Here is a 24,755-nt window from a genome sequence, read left to right on the forward strand (position 1 = left end):
CAAGTAAGAAAATGTTTGAAAATGATGATTGCGACATATGTCCAAATGTGCGTGACATAAGGGATGGATGTATGGATTGTGATAAGAGTTGTACAAGCCCCTAAAAAATGATCTTAAAAGACCAAATAAACCCAGCTGATTATATAGAAAATATGACTAGGTTTCCTAAGAGGAATATTAAAATGAAACATGAAATAAACATTACAGATGTATCTCCCAAAATTCACACTAATGTGCCAGAGATCATCTTGTGTTATTTTCTTTTGCCTGGCAGGGTAAGTGATTAATCCATGCCTCGTTCAGGGAAGTTTCTTTGAAACAGCTCTTTCCAGTAGAGGTGAGTAAAGAAAAAAAATGAACAGAACCTCCAGTATCACTATTCTCGTTGAATGGATAATCTTGTCTTCTAATATAGAACCTCTATGCTAAATCTAGACTTCTACTCTTTTACTCCAGCTCATCTTCATAATATAATGATGAATAAAGTATAATATTACAATAATACTGCGAAAAGGCAGGGGATTTTTAAGGGAAAAGGACAGTGAGAAGCTTCAATCTGGAGTGCCAAGGCAGGCAGCACTTCTTTATTACTCAGTTATACTTGGGCCCCGGAGTATACCACCTACCCGATAACCCACGCCATGGCCTTTTTACTTTTCTCATATGCATCTGACATCTGGAAAATGAACAAGGAAGACCAAAGAATTGATGCCACTAAATCGTGGTGCTGGTGAAGAGTATTTAAAGTACCATAGGCTGCCAGAAGAACAAAGAAATCTGTTTTGGAGGGAGTACAACCAGAATGCTCCTTAGAAGTGAGGATGGGGAGCACATCATAGACTTTCCCCCCTAACTACTTGAGTTATTATTCCAAAGGATTATTTGGTTTTTTACATAGCCAGAAGTTATTAACATCAAGAAATTTAGCAGTGATATACTTGAGTTTATTTTATATTTCTATAGCACAGGGAGTTAGAACGTCATACTTGTTGGAAGAATACTGAAAGTATGGGATGCCAAAAGAACAAACAATCTGTCTTGGAATGCTCTTTAGAAGCAAGGCTGGTGAGACTTAGTCTTACATACTTTGAACATATTATCAGAAGACACCAGTCCCTGGAAAAGGACATCATGCTTGGAAAAGTAGAAGGGCCACGCAAAAGAGTAAGACACTTGCCCGGACAGGGCAAAATATGACAAAATAATAATTTATAAATTATCAAGGGTTCATGAGGGAGGGGGGGTGAGGAGAAGGAGGGGGAAAATGAGGACCCGATGCCAGGGGTTTTAAGTGGAGAGCAAATGTTTTGAGAATAATGAGGGCAATGAATATAAAAATGCGCTTTTCAAAATTGATGTGAGTATGGATTGTGATAAGAGCTGTATGAGCCGCTAATAAAAAGATGAAAATAAAAAAGAGAGACACTTGCCAAGATGGATTAACACAGTGGTTTTAACAATGGGTTCAAACCTAAGAACAATTGTGAGGATGGCACAGGGTCAGGTGGAGCTTCCTTCTGTTGTAAGTAAGGCTGCTAGGAGTATGAAGTGACTTGACAGCACCTAACAACAACAGACGCAAATTCAAGGCACCAGGTCTTGTTAGTTGCTATTGAGTCTCATGCCTGTCCTGATGTTTAAACCAGACAGCATCCCCTTGTTCTGCCTCATCAACTACCTCATGGTCCATGTACAGGTTTCACACAAACATTATGAACTGTTCTGGACTTCTCATTCTTCTCAAGGCTACCAATTGTTTGTCATGGTTCATTACAGTTAAATGCATTTGCATGTTAAATAAAACACAAGCAAACCTCTTTCTAGTATTCTCTGCTTTCAGCCAGTATCCATCCATCTGATGTCTATCAACAATAGTATCCCCCTTGTTCCATGTCCTCTTTGGAATCTGTCTTGAATTTCTGGCAGCTCCCTGTCAATGTACTGCTGCAACCATTGTTAAATCATCTTTAGCAAAATTTTACTTGCATGTATATTAATGATACTGTTCTATAATTTATGCATTCTGTTGGGTCACCTTTCTGCGAAATGAATATAAAAATATATCTTTTCTAGTTGGTTGGCCAGGTCCTCCAATTTCTTGAAATAGTCAAGGGAGTGCTTCCAGTGTTTCATCAGTTTATTCAAACACTCCAACTGGTATTCTACCAATTCCTGGAGCTTTGGGGCTTTTTTTTTCTTTTTGCTACTGCCTTCGGTCCAACTTGGACTTTTCCTTTCAGTATCATTGGTTCCTCATCATATGCTACCTCTTGACATACCAGCTCTGGAGAAGGTTTTTTCTCTCTGTTGACTCTGGAGGAAGGCCCTTGTCTCTCTTCAATTTGTTTCTTGGTTCCTTAGAGATCTTCATGTGGCCTAGCACCTAGCTCCCTTTAAAATGTACTAGCTTTGCTGCTTGTTTAATCTGCTCTTTTAAATCTCAAGAAATTGATTTAGGAAACAACCTCTATAAATACTGCCTCACAAACATAAAAAACCCTATTTCTCAGGTGGAACGGTAACGATAGGATCTATAACACATTGTAACACATTTATAACACAAATAATATGTTACAAAACCTACAGCATATTAGAACATTTCAATACATATCACACATCAGTCTTTTATATCCTTCATAACTTTAATTAACCCATAGAATAAGACCCTTTCATCTAATTGAATTATCTTGTTTCCTTGACAAAGAAGTAAAATCCTAATGTTTAATCTTACATGGCTTAAAAAAAAAAAAAAAAGCACAGCTACAGAGTCGATTCCAACTCAAAGCAATCTTATGTGATCCTAAAGAGCAGGCCTCCTCAAACTATGGCCTGCCGAGGACATTCCTCCGGCCCGCTGGGTGTTTTTGCCCCATTTGTTTTTTACTTCAAAATAAGATATGTGCAGTGTGCATAGGAATTTGTTCAGTTTTTTTTAAAAACTATAGTCTAACCCTCCAACAGGTCTGAGGGACAGTGAACTGGTCCCCTGTTTAAAAAGTTTGAGGACCCCTGCTAATAGAGTTTTTAAAGTTATAAGTCTTTATGGTAGCAGAACACCACATCTTTCTTCCACAGAGATGTTGGTGGGTTTGAACCATGAACCTTTTGGCTAGAAGGCAAGTGCTTTAATCACTACACCACCAGGCTCTTCTGAAAAGGCTTTTTAAATTCTCAAATTAGATTATGAATGCAGGGATAAGTGGCAGATTGAAGCTAAGATTACTTTTGTGGTCCCTGCTGAGTGGGTAAGGGAAAAAACCTTTCTCAAGATAGTTATAGCAGCAATAGAGAAGGAAATAATAAGTGATGGAACTGGTGCAGACTGAAAAGGCTCGAGGTTAAAAAGAAATGTCACACCCAGTAGACTGGAGTGGGAAAGTATATTAGAACATTTCTGATAAGCAGTCACTGAGCCTGTGATTGAACCCTTCCTGTGTCAGGAAATAATGAGGTGACGAGGAACTTAGGAACAGACTAAGACAGATCTCAGGAGTTATAGTAATAAGTACTACAAATAGATGCTTTTTTACTAAATGAAAAACTTCTGTTCTAAGTATGATTTACTCCTATAACTGTCATAAAGCATATATAATAGCTTGCACTGGGTGAAAGACAAGGCTTTCTACGGCTGTGAAGAGTTAAGTCTTGGACACTCACAAGGACAGTTCTACCCTGCCTGATAGGGTCACTGTGAGTCAGCATGGATTCAATGGCAATTGAATTTGTTTTTTTTTATTTTAATAGCTTGCATTGAATGCCATTTTCACATTTTACATTATAGGAATGAAGAAAAAGGATCATATGGGGGAAAAAAACCCCAGATTTTAAATGTATTAACTTTTTTGGATTTCAGAATCATAAAAATCTGTTAGGAAGCATAAAAATCTGTTAGTAAGCTTGCTTAAGTACAGACACCTTAAGTTTTCAACCCTCATATGGTTTCTGTGCATATACACAGAAACCGGTCTGAGGTATCACTAACTCTGAACTTCTAGTTGGCTAGTGCTTTCAACTGCTCTCTGGATAAAAAAGCCATTTAATAATAAGTTTTTCTCAAACACAATCTACATAGAAGCAATTCTCTATCAATTGTTTGGTTTGCTTCAAACAAAGGGAAGAAAGACAGGAGGGAGGGAGGGAAGAAGAAAGAAGAAGAGGAGAGAAAAGGCAGTGGCCACGGAAGGACTCATAACTCTAAGGCTAACATACCATTTTAAATAGGCAAGGCAAAGCTTCAATTATAATTAATTTAACTAGCAAACAGCTTAGTAAGGGAAAAGGTTACATTTTCAAAAGAGCAAAATTTTGTCTTAATAAGTAGGATGATAAAACTCCTGGACAGCAATGTCATGAGGGGCAAAAAATGAACCAAAAGCTCTATTATAAAAAAGACAGTAGGAAACGGTTGTTTAGAATGACGCAAAATGGGAAAACACCTGAAGGAGCAAAAAAACCTCTTTCGCAGCTTAAGAGATTTGTTTTGTAAACTCCACATGGCCTGGATTCCTCCTATCCTGTCACCATCACTTTACTTCTGCCCTGCAGCGATCACTGCATGCTCATCTGGTAGCCAGCTGTTCCATGGGAGAGCTATTCTCTGTAATGAAGGTCACAGCAGAAGTATCCACTCTTATTTCTACATGGAAAAACCTTTTAACGTTTCAAGAATAGCAATCATGTCCAGGCACTGCGTTTGCCAGTGCAAAGCAGCAATTTTCATTTTTAAAGTGCAACACTTTTCTCATTCCTCAGAAAAAAATAAAATTTATCTCTTCTCTAGCTCCCTGTCCCTTCTTCTCTCAAACCCTTCCCTCAACTACTACAATTATAGCATCCCCAGTCTGGATGAAGAAATAGGAAATCCTATAGGAGGGATTTCTTGCTTGAGACTGTCACACAAAGCCTGAAAACACCTGTACAATTTTGTAATTACCAAAACCAGTTATTGTGGCAGCAAAGAGGCTGGCATCTCTTATTTTTCGTTATGAACATTTGACACTAATCCTCAAACAATTCTGAAATGTGTTGGTTATAGTTTCTAATGAGATTATGTCTTGAAATACTATTAAGGAGTATGATGTTATAAACATGCAAAGGCTTTGTCATTTTCAGAAAACACTGATATGTGATGCACTGATAGCATTTTTTCTCTAAAATAAGTCTTGGCAGTATTTATTCTGCTTAACAAATGGTTCCTTACTGAATTTCCTGGCTAAGAATCACTCACAAAAAGCATGGGAGAATTCTTTTATAACTCAAATAAAGTTACTGAAAGCCCAAGAAATAGATCGTCCATTGACTCGTAAACTATTCCATAATCAGAGAATCAATACTGTTCTGTAACTGCTAAGGTACACTGAAAACATTTCCCAATGAAAATGATTCACACATCAGAAAATCCAAACAAAACACTCTTTCATAACTTGGAATGCATAATAATAACAATAAAATCAACAGCCACCAAAATACTCAAACTTCTTACCAAAGAAAAGTTTATCCATAGACAGAATAAGTTTAGAAAAAGCTTTAAAAACATAGTAAATAGACTCAACTAAATAGCCAAAATTAGGGGAAATGCTCTACAAAATATGAAACTACTAGAAAGGTTCCTGAAGCATTTATACAAATAAAAATACTTTCCCTTAATAAAGCTTTCTCACTGTTCCCATCTCCAAACCAGGGATAAATACTCCATTCAGCACATTCTGAACTATTCCTGCTAACACACCCACAGCCCTACACGGGGAAATTCCCAGGTTACTGAGGAGATTCAATACATAAACAAATTAAAATGATTGTGTGCCAATAAAACTTTACTTAGAAAAAGAGGTGGCAGGCCAGGCTTGGCCTGCAGGCCATAGGCTTGGGAATTCCAGTTCCATAAAAAACTAAACAAAACTTGAACTTCAAAGAAGTAGGTCTTCTAGTTTATATCCACCTCCTCGGACCCTACTGGCCTTATTATTAGGAAAAGAAACTTGTTTAAACAGAAAATTGAATCCAGGAACCCCAATTCCCAAGGCTACCTCATGTGACTTAAAAAAAAAATCCAGCCATGAGACCAGAAAAGAATTCGCTCTCTTCTTGCCAAAGTTTTTGTAATTGACACAAGTCATCTCTGACTCATGGAGAAATCAATGTGAGTTGAAATCTTGAACAAGATTCTATGAACCATGGGAATTTCATGGGCTAATTTTCAGATGTAGATCACCAGTCCTTGCTTCCCAGGCTTATCTTAATTTATAAGCTCAAATGAAACCTATCATAGTGACTGTGTGGGTAATTAAAACCCCAGAGGCACTGCTTCCAGGCATCACAGCAATAACATGCAAGGCACTACAATATGATAAAATGATAGTTGGGGGTGGCCCTGCCAAGGGATTCTACCTAGCCAATTTCAATTCAATTAAAGAGAACTGCTCCTTGGGTGAACCATCAAGTGCAGGTCAGAGAACTCTACTAAGGAATCAAAAGAGCTTATGCTTTTTCCTACCAAAAGACCTGAGAAAGCAGGTATTATCAACAACCTTCAGATAAAGAAATAGAGACGAGATACTTGCCCAGTTGCTTAGATAATACTTTTCTCTCCCCTATTATTCTGTATCCAATATGTTGATTTGATAAGTATAAAAATATGGGAAACTAAGATATGAATTTGGCTACTATTGGTGGGACTGTAAATGGTACAATCACTGTGGAAAGTGGTATGACACCTTCTCCAACACCTGAAATTATAAATTCCATATGAACTCAGGTATTCCTCCACTCAGTATAACTCCTGAAGAAATATGAGTCCTGACATGCATGGATATAGGGACACCTATGTTTATTGTAAGGAACCCTGTGGAGTAGTGGTTACACATTGGGCTGCTAACCACAAGGTCCACAGTTTGAAACCACCAACAGCACCTCAAGGGAAAGATGAGGCTTTCTACTGCCATAAAGAGTTCCAGTCTCAGAAACCCACAGGGGTAATTCTCCCCTTTCCTATAGGGTTACTATTAGTAACAGAACTGATTTAATGGTCGTTATGTTTATCGTAGCACTATTCGCGACAGCAGAAAAGATGGAAATGGCCTAAATGCCCAACAGTGGAAGAACAGATAAACATTGGTACATACACACAATGGTATACCACTTTTAAGCATAACCATGAATCTGCAAAACACCTAAAAACATGCATGACCCTGGATGTTAACTGGAGTGAAATTAACCAGTTACAAAAAGACAAATATTGCAGGGGAGAGGGACATGTCTGATCAGCGCACATGGGAGCAAATGAATGGGGAGGAGGAGAGACTGGAGCACATCCTGTCCCACCAGGCCTGGAGGACAATATCCCCGCTCCAAATAGCCAATGCACAGAGTGGACCATATTGATCCCACTATGAGACAATCAGTCCCTTGCTGACCCCATGGCCCTACGGGGGACAACACTGGAGATTTAGTGTCAGGATTGGCATGGACTGACCCTGCGACACCAAGGCAAAACACTAAAGGCTTGCGGTAGAGCAACAGGGGCAGCAGAGCAGGGAGCTCCCGAGGGAGTGCAAAGGATAGACTTGAGGGCCGGAGCGTGGCACCCCATCGGACTTGACTGGAAGACACACCCAGAGGTCAAGAATCAGATCTTGATCTATTTACAGGTTTTTCTTTTTTAAATTAAAAAATTTTTTAATTTATTCTTTTATGGGTCATTGGTTTTCTTTTTTGTTGTCATCGTTTTTTGTGTTCTCTTTTGTCCCTTTGTCTTGCTATACCTTGCTTTTTAGGTGCATATTATTATCTATGCAGATCTATTTAGATAAGATAGGCTGGATGAACAGTCTGGAGAAGAAAACACTGGGACCGATGACTCCAGGGGGACATGGGAGAGGGAGGTGGGGGTAAGGAGGTGGTGCTGACCAACCCAGGGGCAAGGGAGCAACAAGCGATCCAAAATTAGTGGCAAGGAGGGTGTGAGAGGCCTGAGAAGGACAATGTAACCAAGAGAAATCACTGAAACCCAAATGAAGGATGAGCATGATAGTGGGACAAGAGGAAAGTAAAAGGAAATAGAGGAAAGAACTAGGAGATGAAGGGTATTTATAGAGGTCTAAATACAGGCACGTACACATATAAATATATTTATATAGGATGGAGGGGAAATAGATCTATATGCATATATTTACAGGTTTAATATTAAGGCAGCAGATGGACACTGGACCTCCACTCAAGTACTTACTGAATGCAAGAACACTTTGTTCTATTAAATTGGCATTCCATGATACTCACCTTCCCGACAAAACTACTGAAGACAAAGCGGGTGAATAAAAAAATGTGGTGAAGAAAGCTGATGGTGCCAGGCTAGCAAAAGAATTAGTGTCTGGGGTCTTAAAGGCTTGCCGGTAAACAAGCAGCCCTCTAGCTCAGAAGCATCAAAGCCCACATGGAAGAAGCACACCAGTGTGGGTGACCACGAAGTGTAGAAGAGACCAGGTATCAGACATCAAAGAACAAAAAATCCTATCAGTGGGTGCCCACCTTCCCGATATGATCACTGAAGACAAATGTGTGCATAAGCAAATGTGAAGAAAGCTGATGGTGCCCGGCTATCAAAAGATATAGCATCTGGTGTCTTAAAGGCTTGAAGATAAAAAAGCGGCCATCTAGCTCAGAAGCAACAAAGTCCACATGGAAGAAGCACACCAGCCTGTGTAACCACAAGGTGTTGAAGGGATCAGGTATCAGGCATCAAAGAACAAAAAATCCTATCATTTTAAATGAAGGGTGAGTACAGAGTGGAGACCCAAAGCCCATTTGTAGGCAACTGGACACCCCCTTACTCAAGGGGCACGAGGAGGAGATGGCCAGTCAGGTTGCAAGGTAGCAACAATGAAACATACAACTTTCCTCTAGTTCTTAAATGCTTCCTTCCCTTACTATCATGATCCCAATTCGACCTTATAAATCTGGCTAGACCAGAGTATGTACACTGTTATAGATAGGAACTAGAAACACGGGGAATCCAGGACAGATGAACCCTTCAGGACCAGTGGTGAGAGTGGTAATACCTGGAGGGTGGAGGGAACGTGGGGTAGAAAGGGGGAACCGATTACAAGGATCTACATATAACCTCCTCCCTGGGGGATGGACAACAGAAAAGTAGGTGAAGGAAGATGTCAGACATGTAAAATATGACAAAATAATAATTTATAAATTATCAAGGGTTCATGAGGGAGGGGTGAGTGGAGAGGGAGAGGGAAAAATGAGGAGCTGATATTAAGGGCTCAAGTGGAAAGCAAATGTTTTGAGAATGATGATGGCAACAAATGTACAAATATGCTTGACACAATGGATGTATGTATGAATTGTGATAAGAATTGTACGAGCCCCCAATAAAATGATTTTTTATAAAAATGACAAATATTGCATAAGAATAAACTATTAAAGTTAGGAAAAAGTTTCTATACTAAAGCAAATATTCTTGGATTGTTACCAGGGGTGGAGGAAGGTAGGAAAGGAAAGTCACTGACAAAGAGTAGATAAGTGATAAATTTGGGTGAAGAGGAGACACCATATAATAAGAGCAATACTATATAATAAATATTGTTATGTACATAATCCTGCAATAGTGAGAATCAGCAAATAGATGCTTGGATAAACACACAGGTTGAATACCAGGTTGAGTTGGAGTATATCCAAAATTTATAAAGATTTGACTCAAGATATTTATATATATTTAAATTTGTTGCAAATGTATCCATGAATGTGGTGGAACATACAAGAGGCAAAGTTATGAGAACTTCTTAGACATACTAAACACCTTGAGGGAATGGGCTGCTGGACATGAGATCAGGACCAGTCTCGGGGGTGACCAACATCTATTGGCACAACACAGTTTATGAAGACAATGATTTGCACCCGATGTAGCAGGGTCTTAAAAACTTTTGAGTAGCCACCTCAGATGCAACTACTGGTCTCTCTCGAAAGCAGAATAATAAAAATCAAAAGGAATATGGAAGCATTTAGTACAATGGGCTACTGGATGACAAAAACACCATTTTTCATGACTAGAGACTAGAAGAGCTAGATGGTACCTGGCTATCATCACCAATGGCTCTAAAATGGAATGCATTAAAAGGACCCCAATGAAGCAGGAGAAAAATGGGGAACAATCTAAAATCAGGTAGAAATGGGTGGGGCTCCCAAGATGATGGTCTTTCGTCACCCTTCCAGTCTGAAACTGAACTCACACTCATGTTAGAATAATCAGTCATGTTAAGATGCAAAGGGCAGATTTACCGTTAGGAAAGAAGGTGGGATAGCAACAGGAAACGGAGGAAATGGTGTAAGTAACGGTACATTGAAGGAATCGCAATGCATGAGTTGAAATGAGTATGAACTGTTAAATGTAAAACTGACGCTCACTTCTATAAACCTTAACCTAATATGCTATTCACAGTTTTATATACACCTAAGTGTATTTAACTATCTCATATATCATATCTAAAGTCACTAAAAGAAAATTTTTTGTCAATCTAACTGTTTATTTTTAATAAACCTTGTGATTCAAATATTTATACTTTCAAATATATTTAGAATATTTTGCCCCAAATCTACAAAATAATAAATCACCACAAAAGCAAAAGCCCTTTGTCTGAATGTCGAGGTATCTATGGTCCTACCTGACACTGGTTAATAGCTGCATGGTTGCCATGGAATGGAGACTGTCTTTCTTTATCTCGATGATGCCGGCTGCTGTGTTTACTTCTCTGCAACTGCTGACGTAATTTTGCAATCTGTAAAGGCAAAAATAGTAAGCGTACCAGAACAATTTCTATACTACATAAAAAATAAACCCTTGTTTAATGAGAAAGGGTAAAACTCAATCAAATAACAAAATCAGATTTAATATTTTTAAAATTATGCATATAAACACATTCATATATATATTAAATCTTAAAAAACATTGTATGCATGCACATTCATATATATTAAATCTTAAAAAAACATTGCATTACTACATGCAATGCATTCCAACAAAAGATGTTTAAACATGTCCCTCTGATGAGTGGATGGCTGCAGACAAGTTCTCAGTAGTACGCTTTTCTTAGTCTTAAGATGCCTTTTAAAAATGGCGCATTCAAAATAGTGACTTCCGAAGATATCTGCTGTCAGCTAAATTCAAGGCAGACAGGTCAGCATTTCAGAAGGTTACGGCAACTGTTTTTGGCAATTTTAAAGGAATAATCCTGATTGATTTTCTTGGATACAAGACAATAAAAAGAGCTTGTGGTAGTTACATAATTTCCCGTCCACTTGAAGATATAAAAGTGTAGGGGTGGAGTCAAGGCTGTCAATCAGGTCACAGCCTGAGGGTGCCTCCTGTGGGCGTGGCCTTCTCCATGAGGAGGGTCCTGGGAACCTCCCCCGTCTCTCTCTGCATTTACTTTCCTGCTAGGTAGTCAGTCTGGGACCTGCCAGAGCCCTGTGATGCAGCCTCCGCCCCTGGATTCACACAACTTTGCACCCACCGGCCTGTGATCTTCCTGCATTCTGCATCATTGCATGTGGCTGCTTGAGACTGAAGGTGGACTTATGGACTACTATTGGGCTTAAGGACTTGAGCTGAACTGGGCTGGGGTGTTTTCCTGATATATAAAGCTTCTTGATTTAAGTTCTTTCTTACATATACATGAGTGTCACTGGACTTGTGTCTCTAGTCAACTCAGTTAACACAAAGCTCATTAGGAAGAAGTTTTAAGAACATTAAAAACTGTATTGATAAGAAAAAGGGCAGAAAATTGTGTCAAGGAAGTGTTTTCCATCATGACAATATGCTTGCTCATTCTCTAACAATAGCAAGGGCTGTTCTATGATAATGTCATTGAGAAAGCTGAGCTCACCCACCATCCACTCTACAGCACTGATCTTGTCTCTTCCAGCTTCTTTTTGTTCCTCAAACTCAGAGAACATTTAAAAGGGCTATGATTTGGATCCCATGAGGATGCTAACGCTACCCTTTTGACCTGATATAAATCAAAAGTTGAGGAATTCTTTGGGGAAGGATGAGGGAAATAAAAACATCACCTTCAGAAATATATACAACTGAATGACAGTTTTTAAGTTTCTATGATTTTACAGTCATACTTTTCTACTTGCCCACATTATGTATATACTTTTGTTTTTCAATTAACGTGACAATGTTGTACCAACATTGTTTTGAGTCTTCAAGCTCCCCAAGTACTAACTAAAATGAAATTTTTAGCACTTAGTAAATTACACTATAGCTTTCATAAAGAATTAAATGTATTCTCTCATTACCCTTACAATAAAAATGAACTTTTGTTTAGATTTAAAAATTAAACATCTAATCTTCAACTGCTCCAAAAATTAAATAGCACTTAAAAATCAATTCAACCTTAACCACACACATCAAAACTATTCAAGCTGTGAAATGTATTTGCAATACAACCTTTAAGTAACAGATGCAATTTTGTAAATATCCTATTATTATTCCTTGACTGAATTTTTGTTTATCTTACTCAAAGGAGGAGCAGCTGGTCGTTTGGAACTGCCATCCTTCTGAACTGCAGTCCAAAGTGTAAAATACACGTTATAATTACAGGCGAAAATAATGCTTCTAACTCTTTTGGTTATACTGGGCTACTGATTTTCATATACTAATACATTGAAAATGTTAAATATGAACATACTATTATCACTATTATGGTAGTCTGGGTTGACTAGAGAAACAAATTTATAGACACACTCATATGAATAAGAAAGAGCTTTATAGAAAGAGTAATTATATATTAAGAAAATATCCTAGCCCAGTCCAGATCAAGTCAGTAAGTCTGATATTAATCCATATGTCCAATATCAGTCTATAAATTCCTCTTCAGGCTCACACAACACATGCAATGATGCCGAATGCAGCAAGATTATAGGCCAGCGGGTGGAAAATGGCAGTGGAAGAATCTCACAGCTGGTATGGGTCTCCACGTGGGTCCTCCTGCTCCAGGGCTCTGGCTCATCAGAGTAGCTCCATGTGGCTTGTCAACAGGGAACATGTGTGTCTCACCTCCAGGGAGGAAGACAGAAGTTCCCAAAGTCCTCAGGAGAAAGCCATGCCCACACAGAGGCCTCAGTCACTATGACCTGATTGACAGGCTAGACCCTACTCCTTTGTTCAAGTTGACAGTAGATAATATAACTGCCACAACTATAATTTCATATATTTATACATATGCATAGGGAAGGATTCTCTAATAAAATTTAATGTGCATATTTTCCTATTATAATGTTTATCAAATGAATACAATTAACTTTTTTGTCACTATAAAGTCAAAAACAAATAAAAATTAAGGAAAACATTCACTACCCACTCCTCCAAGAAACTAGCTAACAAACAGATCTCATTTCCACACCAACTTCCTTGGAATCATTTTCCTGACCTCCTTCAGTTGGTCTGTACTGCCCCAGGATGCTGAGCGCTTGTGAGACCCTTTCTTCTTTTCAGCATATTCTTCAGCCCATGCACTTTCTGTCTATAATAGAAAAAAAGGGAGGATTATTTTAATAACATAGTCATTTAACAATAATGCATACTACATTTTTCTATTATAAAATACAATCCCATTATAGAAATAGTAATACTAACACAAATTAGCTTACTTCAGTTTTCCATTTCAGGGACTACAATTGGAAATACATCTATAAATTTAATGTGTATCTAACAAAGGAGTGGCCAGTAACTGGGAATTAACTGATGTGGAATTAGATCTATTTGATAGTCTAAGAATAAAGCATTAGATTCAAAGGATGAAAATCATGGAGAGGCAGGTTTCTATGCCACACAATGAAGGACTTCCGTCATTTGGCAAATTTCTTGTTATTTGTATCTCAAGAATTTTTGTGGAAAAAAAAAGAAAAATTTTTGTGAACTTCAACTCTATAATTTTTTGACATCTTCGTTCAAGAATTTGTATAAGAAAGATTCTAACATTTTCCTTTCCTTGAACTACCATATCCTAATTTCAGCCAGGACGATCAATGTTTTATTCAAAAGAATAAATATAGCTAAAAAGGTAATTTCAAAAAGAAAAAATGTGGGTCTATTTCTTCAGCACTCTCATTTCATTTCAGGTGTAATTTTTTAGTGTTGGTTATATCTACTAAACCTTTAATAGTTATTTTGCTACAGATTCTAAACTTTTCTTCCAATAAAAGGAAGCCTCAGTCCCTAATAAAATGTAAAAGAAGAAAAGAGAAAAAATGATTAGGGCAAAGACTGTACAGATGTGCTTTATACAATTGATGTATGTATATATATGAACTGTGAAAAGAATTGTATGAGCCCCAATAAATTGTTAAAATTAAAAAAAAAAAAGAACCTTGAAAAAAAAAAAAAAGGAAGCCTCTAAATAAGTTTGTAAACTTAGAAATAGCTATCTTAAATAGTTTTAGGTGGTATAGTGGTTATGTGTTGAGTTGCAATCCAAAATTTGAAAACCAGCAATTTGAAACCACCAGCAGCTCCGCTGGAGAAAGACAAGGCTTCAGAAACTCACGGGGCAGTTCTACCTGTCCTCTCTGTCCGACAGGGTTGCTGTGAGTTAGCACTGACAAGATAGCAGTAAGTTTGTTTGTTTCTTGGGGGCGATATGTGTTAGATGCTGGTTTGCTACCTGGAAAGTCATTGGTTCAAGCCCAAAAGTTACTCCTCAGGAAGAAGATAAAGCTTTCTGCTCCTGTACAGATGTACAGTTTTGAATACCCTATATATATCGTCACTATGAGTCAGAATCAACTTGATGGTAACGGGTTTAAATAATTTAGCATTGTTTTAGTCTGGTTTATACGTTTTAAGTTGGTTAACCATTGTCCATCTTGCAAAGTTTTGGGATGATAATCATTATTTCGAGCTAAGCCACAAATTAAAAATTAAAATTTTTTCATTAAAAATTAATCAAATCAATCTCTGAGAGGGGAAAATTAGCCTCTGGTAAACAGGGGATCCAAGAGAAATAAGATTTTTTAAAAGTAAAAAATGACTAGTCTGTGCAAAAAAGAAAACAAACAAGCAAAAGAAAACACTCTTAAGTGTCATAAATTAAAGACTAAGCCCCCTGCAAGGAAAAGTGACCTAGGAAGTTAAGGAAGTTGAAAAAAAGAAAACTCTTTAAATCAGAAGAATCCCAAATAATCCAAACTCATGTACACATCTTTTCTTTCCTAAAGCTGGTACAGTCCGTATATACAAAGAAGCAACTACCTACAGAAAATAATGTTGTTGAAATAAATAGAACTGCTGAATTATAACCTCTTTTGAGATCATTCCGACAAGTGGTTGATAAACATTTTTCATGAACATCATTTGGAGGGAGTGGAAGGGTGGCAGCAGAGTTTGATGATAGTGTAGTATTAAACTGTGTACCAAACTTGAAAGAAGAAACAGCAAACCAATCTTGTAAGGCCATTAATTTTGTAAACTATCTCTAATCCATTGGTAATGGTATACTAGAGAACTGTGTTAGAAGGATTCTCAGGCTACCTGAGCTCACAGGGAATGAGTAACGGCTGCCAAAGACACAGCAAGAAAAATAGGAAGAACACTTTTTTCCTACCTTTGTGTCAAGTGATTACACTAACAAATAATCATACACAGTAAAATCTTATTAATTCATTCAAACAACCAAAGGAAAAAGAACAGGAGGTAGGGTAGAAGGGAACATTAACATCTTTAAAAACTTATTCCCATAGTCTTAACTTTTTGTGTGTGTATTTTCTAGAATCTCCTTAGGTCTCTATCAATTTCTCCTCCTCCATCAGGAGCCAGGAGTTACGCAGGATCTAAGAGAGTTACATAATTATTTCACATATGAAAAACCTGGGTTCAGAGAGGTAACATGATCTGACTTGTCAATGTCTAGAAACCTCCTGGAAGACCCATCTACAATATAAGATAAATTGTTTCCTGGTAGAGCACTATACAATAATAAGATTCTGAAGGATCTGGGTGGTAAATGCTTTCTGTTAATGAGTCATACTCATCATTAGCCCAAATCTTTTTCAATATAATTCTCCAAGAAGTCAATAGCAATTGATCAAATTGACAGGGAGATGAAACCTTTATGTCATCCGTGTTCTGATCTTCCAATAATCAGAATAATTTTTACATGAGTTCAAAGCCCAGTCTTTCTCCCACAGAGTTGCTAGTGGTTTTGAACTGCTGCCCATGATGGTTGCATCCCAAAGCATTGCCACTACACCACGAGGGCTCCCCCAGTAGCAATAATTTTAACAGCAAACATTAAATGCTCAATATATGCCACATACTATTCTAAGTGCTTTACATCTATTTCCTAGCTAAATCCTCATAATTGCCTCCTTGCTATTATAAAACTCTAACAAAACAAACTCATTGTCATTGAGTAGATGCTGACTCATATCAACCCTATAGGACAGGACAGAATTGCCCCTGTGAGTTGCCAAGACTAACTTAATTTACAGGAGTCTTGTCTTTCTCCTGAGGAACAACTGTATAGTATAAATCCTATTTGAGAAATGGCTTCAGAGTGAAACTCAGTAGGATACGAACTGTAATGAACCTACCTGTGTAGCTTTGTCCTTCATGCAAGGTGCAGCCGGTCCATGAGTATCACGAGGCCAGTGCCCTGCCAGGTATGGAGCAGCGAGTGTATCCAAAGAGGAAGTACGACGAATAATACTGGAAGGGCTTGAGGAAGGTGGGCGTGTTTTGTCACCTAGATTTAAGACAAAAAAAATATTGAGTGGGAGGAAGTCAAAAGGATTACGAAGGAAACAAAGTAAAATCAATGTTAAACTACGTCTTTCTAGCTTAAATATAGAGAATTATCAATAGAACGAAACACGCTATTAATATGCATAATAACTTGAGTAGATCTCCAGGGAATTATGCTGAATGGAACCAGGCAGTTCCCAAAGGTTATATACAAGATTTTATTTATATAAAATATTTCAAGTAAAAAACTCTTAGAAATGGAAGAAATGTTAGTGGTCCTGGGGTCTGAGACAGGGAAAGGAGGAAAGAAGACAGGAGCTATTACAAAAAGTAAACACGAAGGACTGGATCTTTCTGGTATTAAAACTAATTAGTATCTTAACTGTATACAAATGTAAACAGAAGATTAAATTGTACTAAATTTAACAGAGAGAGAGACAAGTAAAACTGAGGAAATCTGAGTATGATCAGTGAATTCTATCAATGTCAACTTTCTGGTGTGATAGCTTTATGAGGTGTTACTACTAGAGGAAACCAGGCAAAAGATGTATTATTTCATTTCTTAACAGAACTTTCACATCATATGGAGGGCTCAAAATCTTTAGGGAAAATGCCATTGTCTCTTCATTCTATTTTTCCATGAGCTTTTGAAGCGCCATCATATAGTCCCCAATGAATAACCAATCTTTAGTTGACTCCTATAAATAAGGCCAGATCTTTTCCTACTTGGTCTAGCATTTAATAACTAAAAACACAACTCCAAATATCAGAAGCTCTTCTTAGAAAGCAACATTTAAATAAAAATCCTAAGGAGGAAACCTTAAAGGCAAGAGGGAGAAGAATGACAAGATGAGCTTTAACAAGAAGAGAAAAAAAGACTTCAGTTAAATACACTCAGTAAATTTAAAACTCAATGGATAGGCTCAATAGAAGATTAGGTACAACTTAATACAGTATTATTAAGCTGGTAAGAGAAATTACTTCCAAAATATGAGATGAAAACTTTGAAAGAATACTTAGACATGGAAGAAAAAAACTAATGAGATGTTTATTGCAACTTATGTGCAATATCTAACTCCATGAGAGAAAAGAGAAAGGGAACATTCAAAATGATTAGCTTTGACTCACACAATAGAAATCTGAAGATCCAGACTCACTGTAGTAAAACTACAAAATCCTAAAATATGTATAAAGTCAATACTGCCATCAAGTCACTGACCCATATTGACCCCTCTGTAGGTTTCAGAGACTATACTGTTTATGGGAGTAGAAAGCCCAATTTTTCTCCAGTGGAGATGCTGATGGTTTCAAACTGCCCACCATGCAGATTACAAGCCAACTCGTAACCACTACACTGCCAGGGCTCCTAATATATGTATAAGTAGTATTGTATTAAAGTGCTGTCACTCTAGTCCTATGTCATAAGTTACTTGTTCTTCTCAAGGTCATATGTGAAAACATTTTGTGATATTCTTATTTTATTTCTAAGGGGCCCTAGTGATAAAGAGCAGTTAAAGTGATCGGATGCTAACAAAAGGCAGAGGGTTTAAACCCACAGCTGCACTGTGCAAGAAAGAGGAGGAAGGGTCCATTTCCATGAAGATTACAATTTTTGAACCCTACAGGCAGTTATACTCAGTCCTCTAGGCTCCCTGAATTGAATCAACTTGTACCTCTGATAATGGATTTGGCTTTATTTTCTATTTGCATTTCATTAAGGGTCATACATAGTTACAAGTATACCAGTAAAAGTTCAGCAGCTTTTTATGTGACCCACATAACAAATGAATCAATTGCACTGACAACACTCGGTTTTTTAAAAAACTACCTGTACATTATGATTTTTGGGTTTCCTTGACAACTGTACACTCCCTCAACTTGTTTTTTTAAGCATAGTATACAAACTTTTATCAAGACATGTACAAATAAGTTAGCTCCTTTTTTTCACAAAGATGCCGCTAAAGTAAAAGAGGAAGCCCCTGCTGCACCCAAAACGGGTGCCAAAGCAAAGGCTTTAAGTTAAGACCAAGAATCGGCCCAAGACCCAGAGGCTAAGTAGGCTGTCCAAATACCCTCAGAAGGGTATCCCCAGGAGAAATAAGCTTGATTGCTAAGTCATCACCAAGTTCCCTGTCTTATGTTCTTTGTGAATGTCAAGGCCAACAAGCATAGATCCATGTAGCCAAGGTCAACACCTTGATGAGGTCTGAAAGGGAGAAGAAGGCATTTGTTCGACTGGCTCCTGACTATGACGCTTTACCTGATGCCAACAAAATTGGCATTATCTAAACTGGATACAGCTGGCTTATGCCTAAATATAAACTTTTTTAAGACATTAAAAAAGTTCGCTTAGTGTGCTTACCTTACAGAGAAGGCAAGAAGTTGGAACAACAACAAAAGTATAATAGGTGGGTTATTTGCATAAAAATATGGCAGTTATAATCATATCTGTATTTCTGATCATCACAATAGCTGCTTCACAGATGTACCTCAGGTAAAGAAATTGCTTTCAAAATGAAAAATAATTTTCCTTTAGCAATGCCTAGTTGTTGCAAATGCTAACCATCTCTTCATGTACAGTCCTCCTTTTATAGTATATGCTGATTCAACAGAAAATGCTGTAGACATTTACAAGTTTAAGAAACATACCCACATTATTGAAAATGATAAGTGAAAAGTAATAAAAATACATGTTCTTGATTTTTCCTCTAACTAAAAAATTAATTAATCTCTACTGGGATAATTATAAAAGGACTGTTCTTTTATGGGGAGCAGGCACACTACGGAAAGCTGTGTGCATTCATTAAGATCAAATGACTAGAAATGGTTTTGCACTTTCCTTCCTACATGTAACTATTGCTTCACACATCCACCACTGCATAATCAAATAGACCTACTAATTTGATTTCTTTGAGACTAAATATATATTAAAAGTTTGTTGTTGTTATCACTTAAGAGTTGACTTTTCAAGCTAGCTTCCCCAAATCATTAGACTTCAACAATGAAAAGAAGAACAGTCATATGTAAAAAAAGAAGCATTTTCTCTTCAAAACTCTTCTCCTAAACCCACTCAATTAAAACACTAACTAAAGATCTATGAGCTGGTACGTAGGCCAGGGGTCCTCAAACTTTTAAAAATGAGGGCCAGTTCGCTGTCCCTCAGACCCGTCGGAGGGCCAAACTATAGTTTAAAAAAAAAAACTATGAACAAATCCCTAGGCACACTGCACATATCTTATTTTGAAGTAAAAAAACAAACGGGGCAAAAACACCCAGCTGTCTGGATAAATGTCCTCGGCAGGCTGCATGTGGCCCACAGGCCGTAGTTTGAGGACACCTGTCATAAAACTAAACAAAACAAAAGAAAGCATCTATAACTTTCTTGTGAATGTTTAAGTTCCCAAATAGATAGAATCTGGCGCCTACTGTGACTGAAGTTTAGAGAAAGTAGGAAGGCTAACAGTGAAGACTGACTCAATGATCCCCACCCTAAGTGAACCAGGGCTGCATTTATAAGGAAGTCCAAAGGACTCCACTCCTCAGCAGCTGATAAGACCCTTCAAGATATAGCCTGTCCAGCCTCACTTTTAGTTCCTGTACAGCCTCCAACCCTACAAGTTGAGCCACTTGCAGTTTCCAACATGTGCAATGCCCTTGCATGTCTCCATGGCCTTTGGCTTTGCCAAGATCATCTTCATATCCCTTTCTTTGGTTTGGCTAACTCACGCTAAAGCATGGTAAGTTTGAACTACTGGCCTTGCAGTTCGTACCCCAATTTGTACCACCCCCCACCCCCACACTCTGTCACCAGGGCTCCGTATTTGACATGGAGGAAGCACCATATTAGAAATGTTCAGTGAATGGCTATATGAAAAAAAGAAATTTTATTGTTTAAGAAATAAAATCATTTACTCTAAATGAGGAGGAGCTAAATTCATAGAAGAGAAAGAACTTTTATGTTACTATCATCCATTAAAAGTTTGGTACATGCAATAAATTCAAATGTTCTTTATTGATCTAAAGTAAATCAAAACAAAACTTGACTTTGTTCTTAAAAAAATCTTTAACTGCAGCAGGGTGTGGTGTTGAAACCTTCATTCAGTCAAGGCCTTGGGCTCTGGAGTTCAGAGCTCCCCAGCGATTAGTACCAGTTCAACTGGTTTCTGGAGATTTCAATGGCATTAGCAGAGCATCCCAAACCATGGCCCTTAGGCATTACATTACAGAAGCTCAAAAGGCTTTCTGCCAAAGGTTTAAGGTATTTGCAGAACAGTCAAAGGAGCCCTGGTGATGTAGTGGTTACGCACGAGGCTGCAAACAACAAGGTCTGTGGTTCTAAACCACCAACCACACTCTGGAAGACAGCTAAAGGTTTCTACTCCCATAAAGAGTTACAGTAGTAGAAGCTCACAGGAGCAGTTCTGCCCTGTCACTGAGTCTGCATCAACTGAATGTGGTTGTTTAGAGAGCCATCAAGAAATCAAACGGCAACATTGCATTGGGCAAATATACCGCAAAAGATTTGCTTAAAGTGTTAAACAGCAAAGGTGTTTAAACAGCAAAGGTGAGAGGGCAAAGGTACATCTGACAAGGCAAATGTATTTTCAACCACCTTATATGTATGTGAAAGCTATACAATACCCAAGGAAGACATAAGATTAATTGATGTCTTTGAATTATAGTGTTAGGAAAAAAATATTGACTATGCCATGATCTGCCAGAAAGAACAAACAAATCTGTCTTGGGAGACATGCAGCCAGAATGCTCCTTACAAGTGAGAATGGTGAGACGTCACCTCACATTATTTTGAACATGTCATCAAGGGGAACAAAAATTAAATCAAACTCACTGCTAAGAAGTCAATTCTGACTCATGATGGCCCTACAGGGGAGAACTACACTGCGGGTTTCCTTGTCTTTCTCCCTTGAAGTGGCTAGTGGTTTTGAACCGCCAACCTTGTAGTTAGCAGCCTAATGCATAAGCGCCATGACAACTGGACCCTTGAAAAAGTGCACAATGTTTGGTAATGTAAAGGGTCAGAAAAAAAGTTGGAAAACAAGATGGACTGAGATAAAGTGGCCACAAATTATGGGCTCAACATATGAACAATCGTGAAAGGGCAGAGGATTAGGCAGTGTTTTTGTTCTTTTATAAGTAGGGTTGTTATGAATTGGAAACGATTCAATAACAACTAAGAGCAAAAAGAGCTTGATTAAATATTGGCTTAAAGCTTGTACAATTATGTTATCTACAAAATTACCCAACAAGCAGAAGGCATAACTAGGCATATCTATTTGTTCAGAATAGAGGAAAACTTTCCTTTTTCGGTATAAAAATAACAAATTAGCACTACAAAGAAATCCAAGGAGCCCCAGTGGCACAGCGGGTTACACACTGGGCTGCTAGCCACAAGGCCAGCACTTCAGAACCACCAGCTGAAAGATGAGGTTTTCTATTCCTTAAAGATTTATAGTTTTGTAAACCCACAGGGGCAGTTCTATTCTGTCCTATAGAGTTGCTATAAGTTAGAATTGACTTAATGGCTGTATGTTTAGTTTGTTTTGAGTTTATGCAAAAATCCTAATGGTGCAAAAATAATCTCAATAGGCCACTAGCAAGACACATCATTTGAATGAGTGTCCTTCCAGAAATTGATTTACACAATTCACAATTTCATTTTTTTAAAAATCAAGTTCTGTTAAGCATAATATTAGTTATTACTAAGGGGGAAAAGGTATGTCAATGATTATTTCCATGTTAGGGTAAAGGGTTGATTCGCTTAACTACTAAAAATTTTACTAGGATTACAATGAACTCTTGGGTACAAAGAAAGAACAAACAAATCTGTCTTGGAAGACACACACCAGAATACTCCAGGGCTTTTGGATACAAACATTCTTAGAATGCATGTTCTTTTTTTCTAATCACTTTATTGGGAGCTCTTACAGATATTATAACAATCAAGAATTCAGTTAGATCAAGCATAATTGTTATGAATCAATAATTGCTGCCACCATCAGTTTTCAAACACTTTTCTTCTTGAAATCTTTTATATCAGTTTTTCTTTCCCCCCTTCTCCCTCCTCTCTTCCAGTACCCTCAGGGAATCCTAACTCCCCTTACTGTTTCTGAAAGGTTTATCTATCTTGGATTTCATGCATGGGAAGATCATAATTATACAAAGGAACACACAGAGGTCTAACAAGGTTAATGAGGTAGAGCTAAGACCATAATAGTAAGGAGATGAGATATTAAAGAACTAGAGGACAGTTATATGTTTCATCAGTGCTCTACTGCACCCTGGATATATCAAGCTTTTCACAAGGCCCTCCTGTGAGGGATTGTCCGATTGTCTTACAGGTGGGAGATTGCATGCTCTTAATAAAATGACCCCCTTATCATCATAAAATGATCATTAGTACCCCAATTTCTTAGTGCTGAGTGTTTGTACAGTATATCTCTTTCTATTTTTAACTGTTAACCTATCTTTATTTTAAGTCGTGTAGACTGCATATCATTTGGTACTGCTTTGCTTAAATGTAGTCTGATAATTTTTGTATTTTAATTGGAGTCGTTCAGACATTTAATATTGATTTGGTTGTGATTAAATCTACCATCTTGCCATTTATTTTATATTTTTCTCATCTTTGTTCTTTTCTACATTCTTTTGATTTCAGTACTTTTGGTACTGCATATACTTTATTGATACATTAATTACATACAAAAGTTGGGAAAGTGATATTAAATGATAATGGGATTTTCCCACAAACTTATTTTTTAAAATGGCTGCCCAGGATTTTATACTCTTCATCTGTTATGGATTGAATTGTATCCTCAAAGCCTCGCACCCCACCTCCAAAGAAAAAAATTAGGTGTTGTAAATCCTAGCCCCAAAGCAGCTCTGGTGTAATACTCGGTCAGCAATTGGAACCTACCAGTCATTCCTTAGGAAAAAGATAAGCTTGCCTGCTCTGGAAAAGAAATACAGGCTTGGACACGGCATAGGGTCCCTAGGAATCAACTAAATGGCAATAGGTTTGGTTGTGGTTTATACCTGTGGATGAAATCCTAATCAAAAGGGTTTTCCATTTTCTAGTATGTTAATAAGGGTTTGTCTTAACCCAATAACTTCTAGACAAAACCAGCACTATCTCAAGACAACAGAAGCCAACCAGCCTACAAACCCAGGGAGACAAGGATGGTCCCTAGAGACCTGAGGCAAGGACTTTCTGCCAGCGCAGACAGAAAGAGGGAAAGTTTTCCTCTAGAATTTACTCAGTATCCCCCTGTAAGTAAAAAACTATACTGCAGCCTATAATTCAGGATAAACAGCAGGTATCTGCTTTTGAAGCCCCTTAATTGTTCCAACACCCCTTAGGGAATCACTGTCCTATAGCCAGCACCCTTAATTTGGAAATCTAGCCTCCTAAACTGTGAACAAATAAATCTGCCCATTATAATGAGTCACCCACTTGTGATATTTCTGTTATAACAACACTAAGAAAGTACAACAGCATCTTTTGCTTAACATAATCAGCCTTCATAAAATTTGATCACTTCATAAAACGTTAAGACCCTTAGGGTATTTCCACTGCTCTTTCCTGTCTTCTGAGCTATGTGGGTTTTTTGTTTGTCTGCCTGTTTTGTTACATATTTTACACATCCCACAATGTTATCACTATTTTAAATTTTTTTCTTCTAATGAAATCAAATAATGATCAAAAGATGTTTTTATTTACTTACTTTCTTACTATTGCTATTTCTATTTTTTAAATCCCTTTGTACAGATTCAATTTTTCACTTGATATAATTTTCCTTCCAAATGAAGAAATCATGTCTCTTTAATTCAGCACTCTAGAGCAGGCACTAACAGCTTTTAAAAACGAAATTTAAGTCCAAAGTAAACAATAAAAGGAAATGCTTTGTGACGAAGGGCTGAGCATCAAGCATTCTAACATACACAACACTAGCCAGCAGTAACTGAAGTTCATGTAATCTTAGTGCAT

At 37.6% G+C, this 24,755-nt stretch overlaps 1 protein-coding gene across 3 annotated transcripts in view; it reads right to left on the bottom strand.

The window, feature by feature from the left end:
- FAM117B (family with sequence similarity 117 member B) overlaps positions 1-24,755 on the bottom strand; it is an 85,636-nt gene that overhangs the window by 25,110 nt on the left and 35,771 nt on the right. For all 3 annotated transcript variants that reach the window (XM_075529362.1, XM_075529363.1, XM_075529361.1), the window contains exons 2-4: positions 16,600-16,751; positions 13,440-13,532; positions 10,668-10,781 (exon numbers count right to left, since the gene is read on the bottom strand). In XM_075529362.1, the coding sequence (XP_075385477.1) occupies positions 10,668-10,781; positions 13,440-13,532; positions 16,600-16,751 (359 nt within the window). The remainder of the gene's footprint in view (positions 1-10,667; positions 10,782-13,439; positions 13,533-16,599; positions 16,752-24,755) is intronic.

The sequence above is a fragment of the Tenrec ecaudatus genome, chromosome 13 (genome assembly GCF_050624435.1).
Source record: "Tenrec ecaudatus isolate mTenEca1 chromosome 13, mTenEca1.hap1, whole genome shotgun sequence".
Classification (NCBI taxonomy): Eukaryota; Metazoa; Chordata; class Mammalia; order Afrosoricida; family Tenrecidae; genus Tenrec; species Tenrec ecaudatus.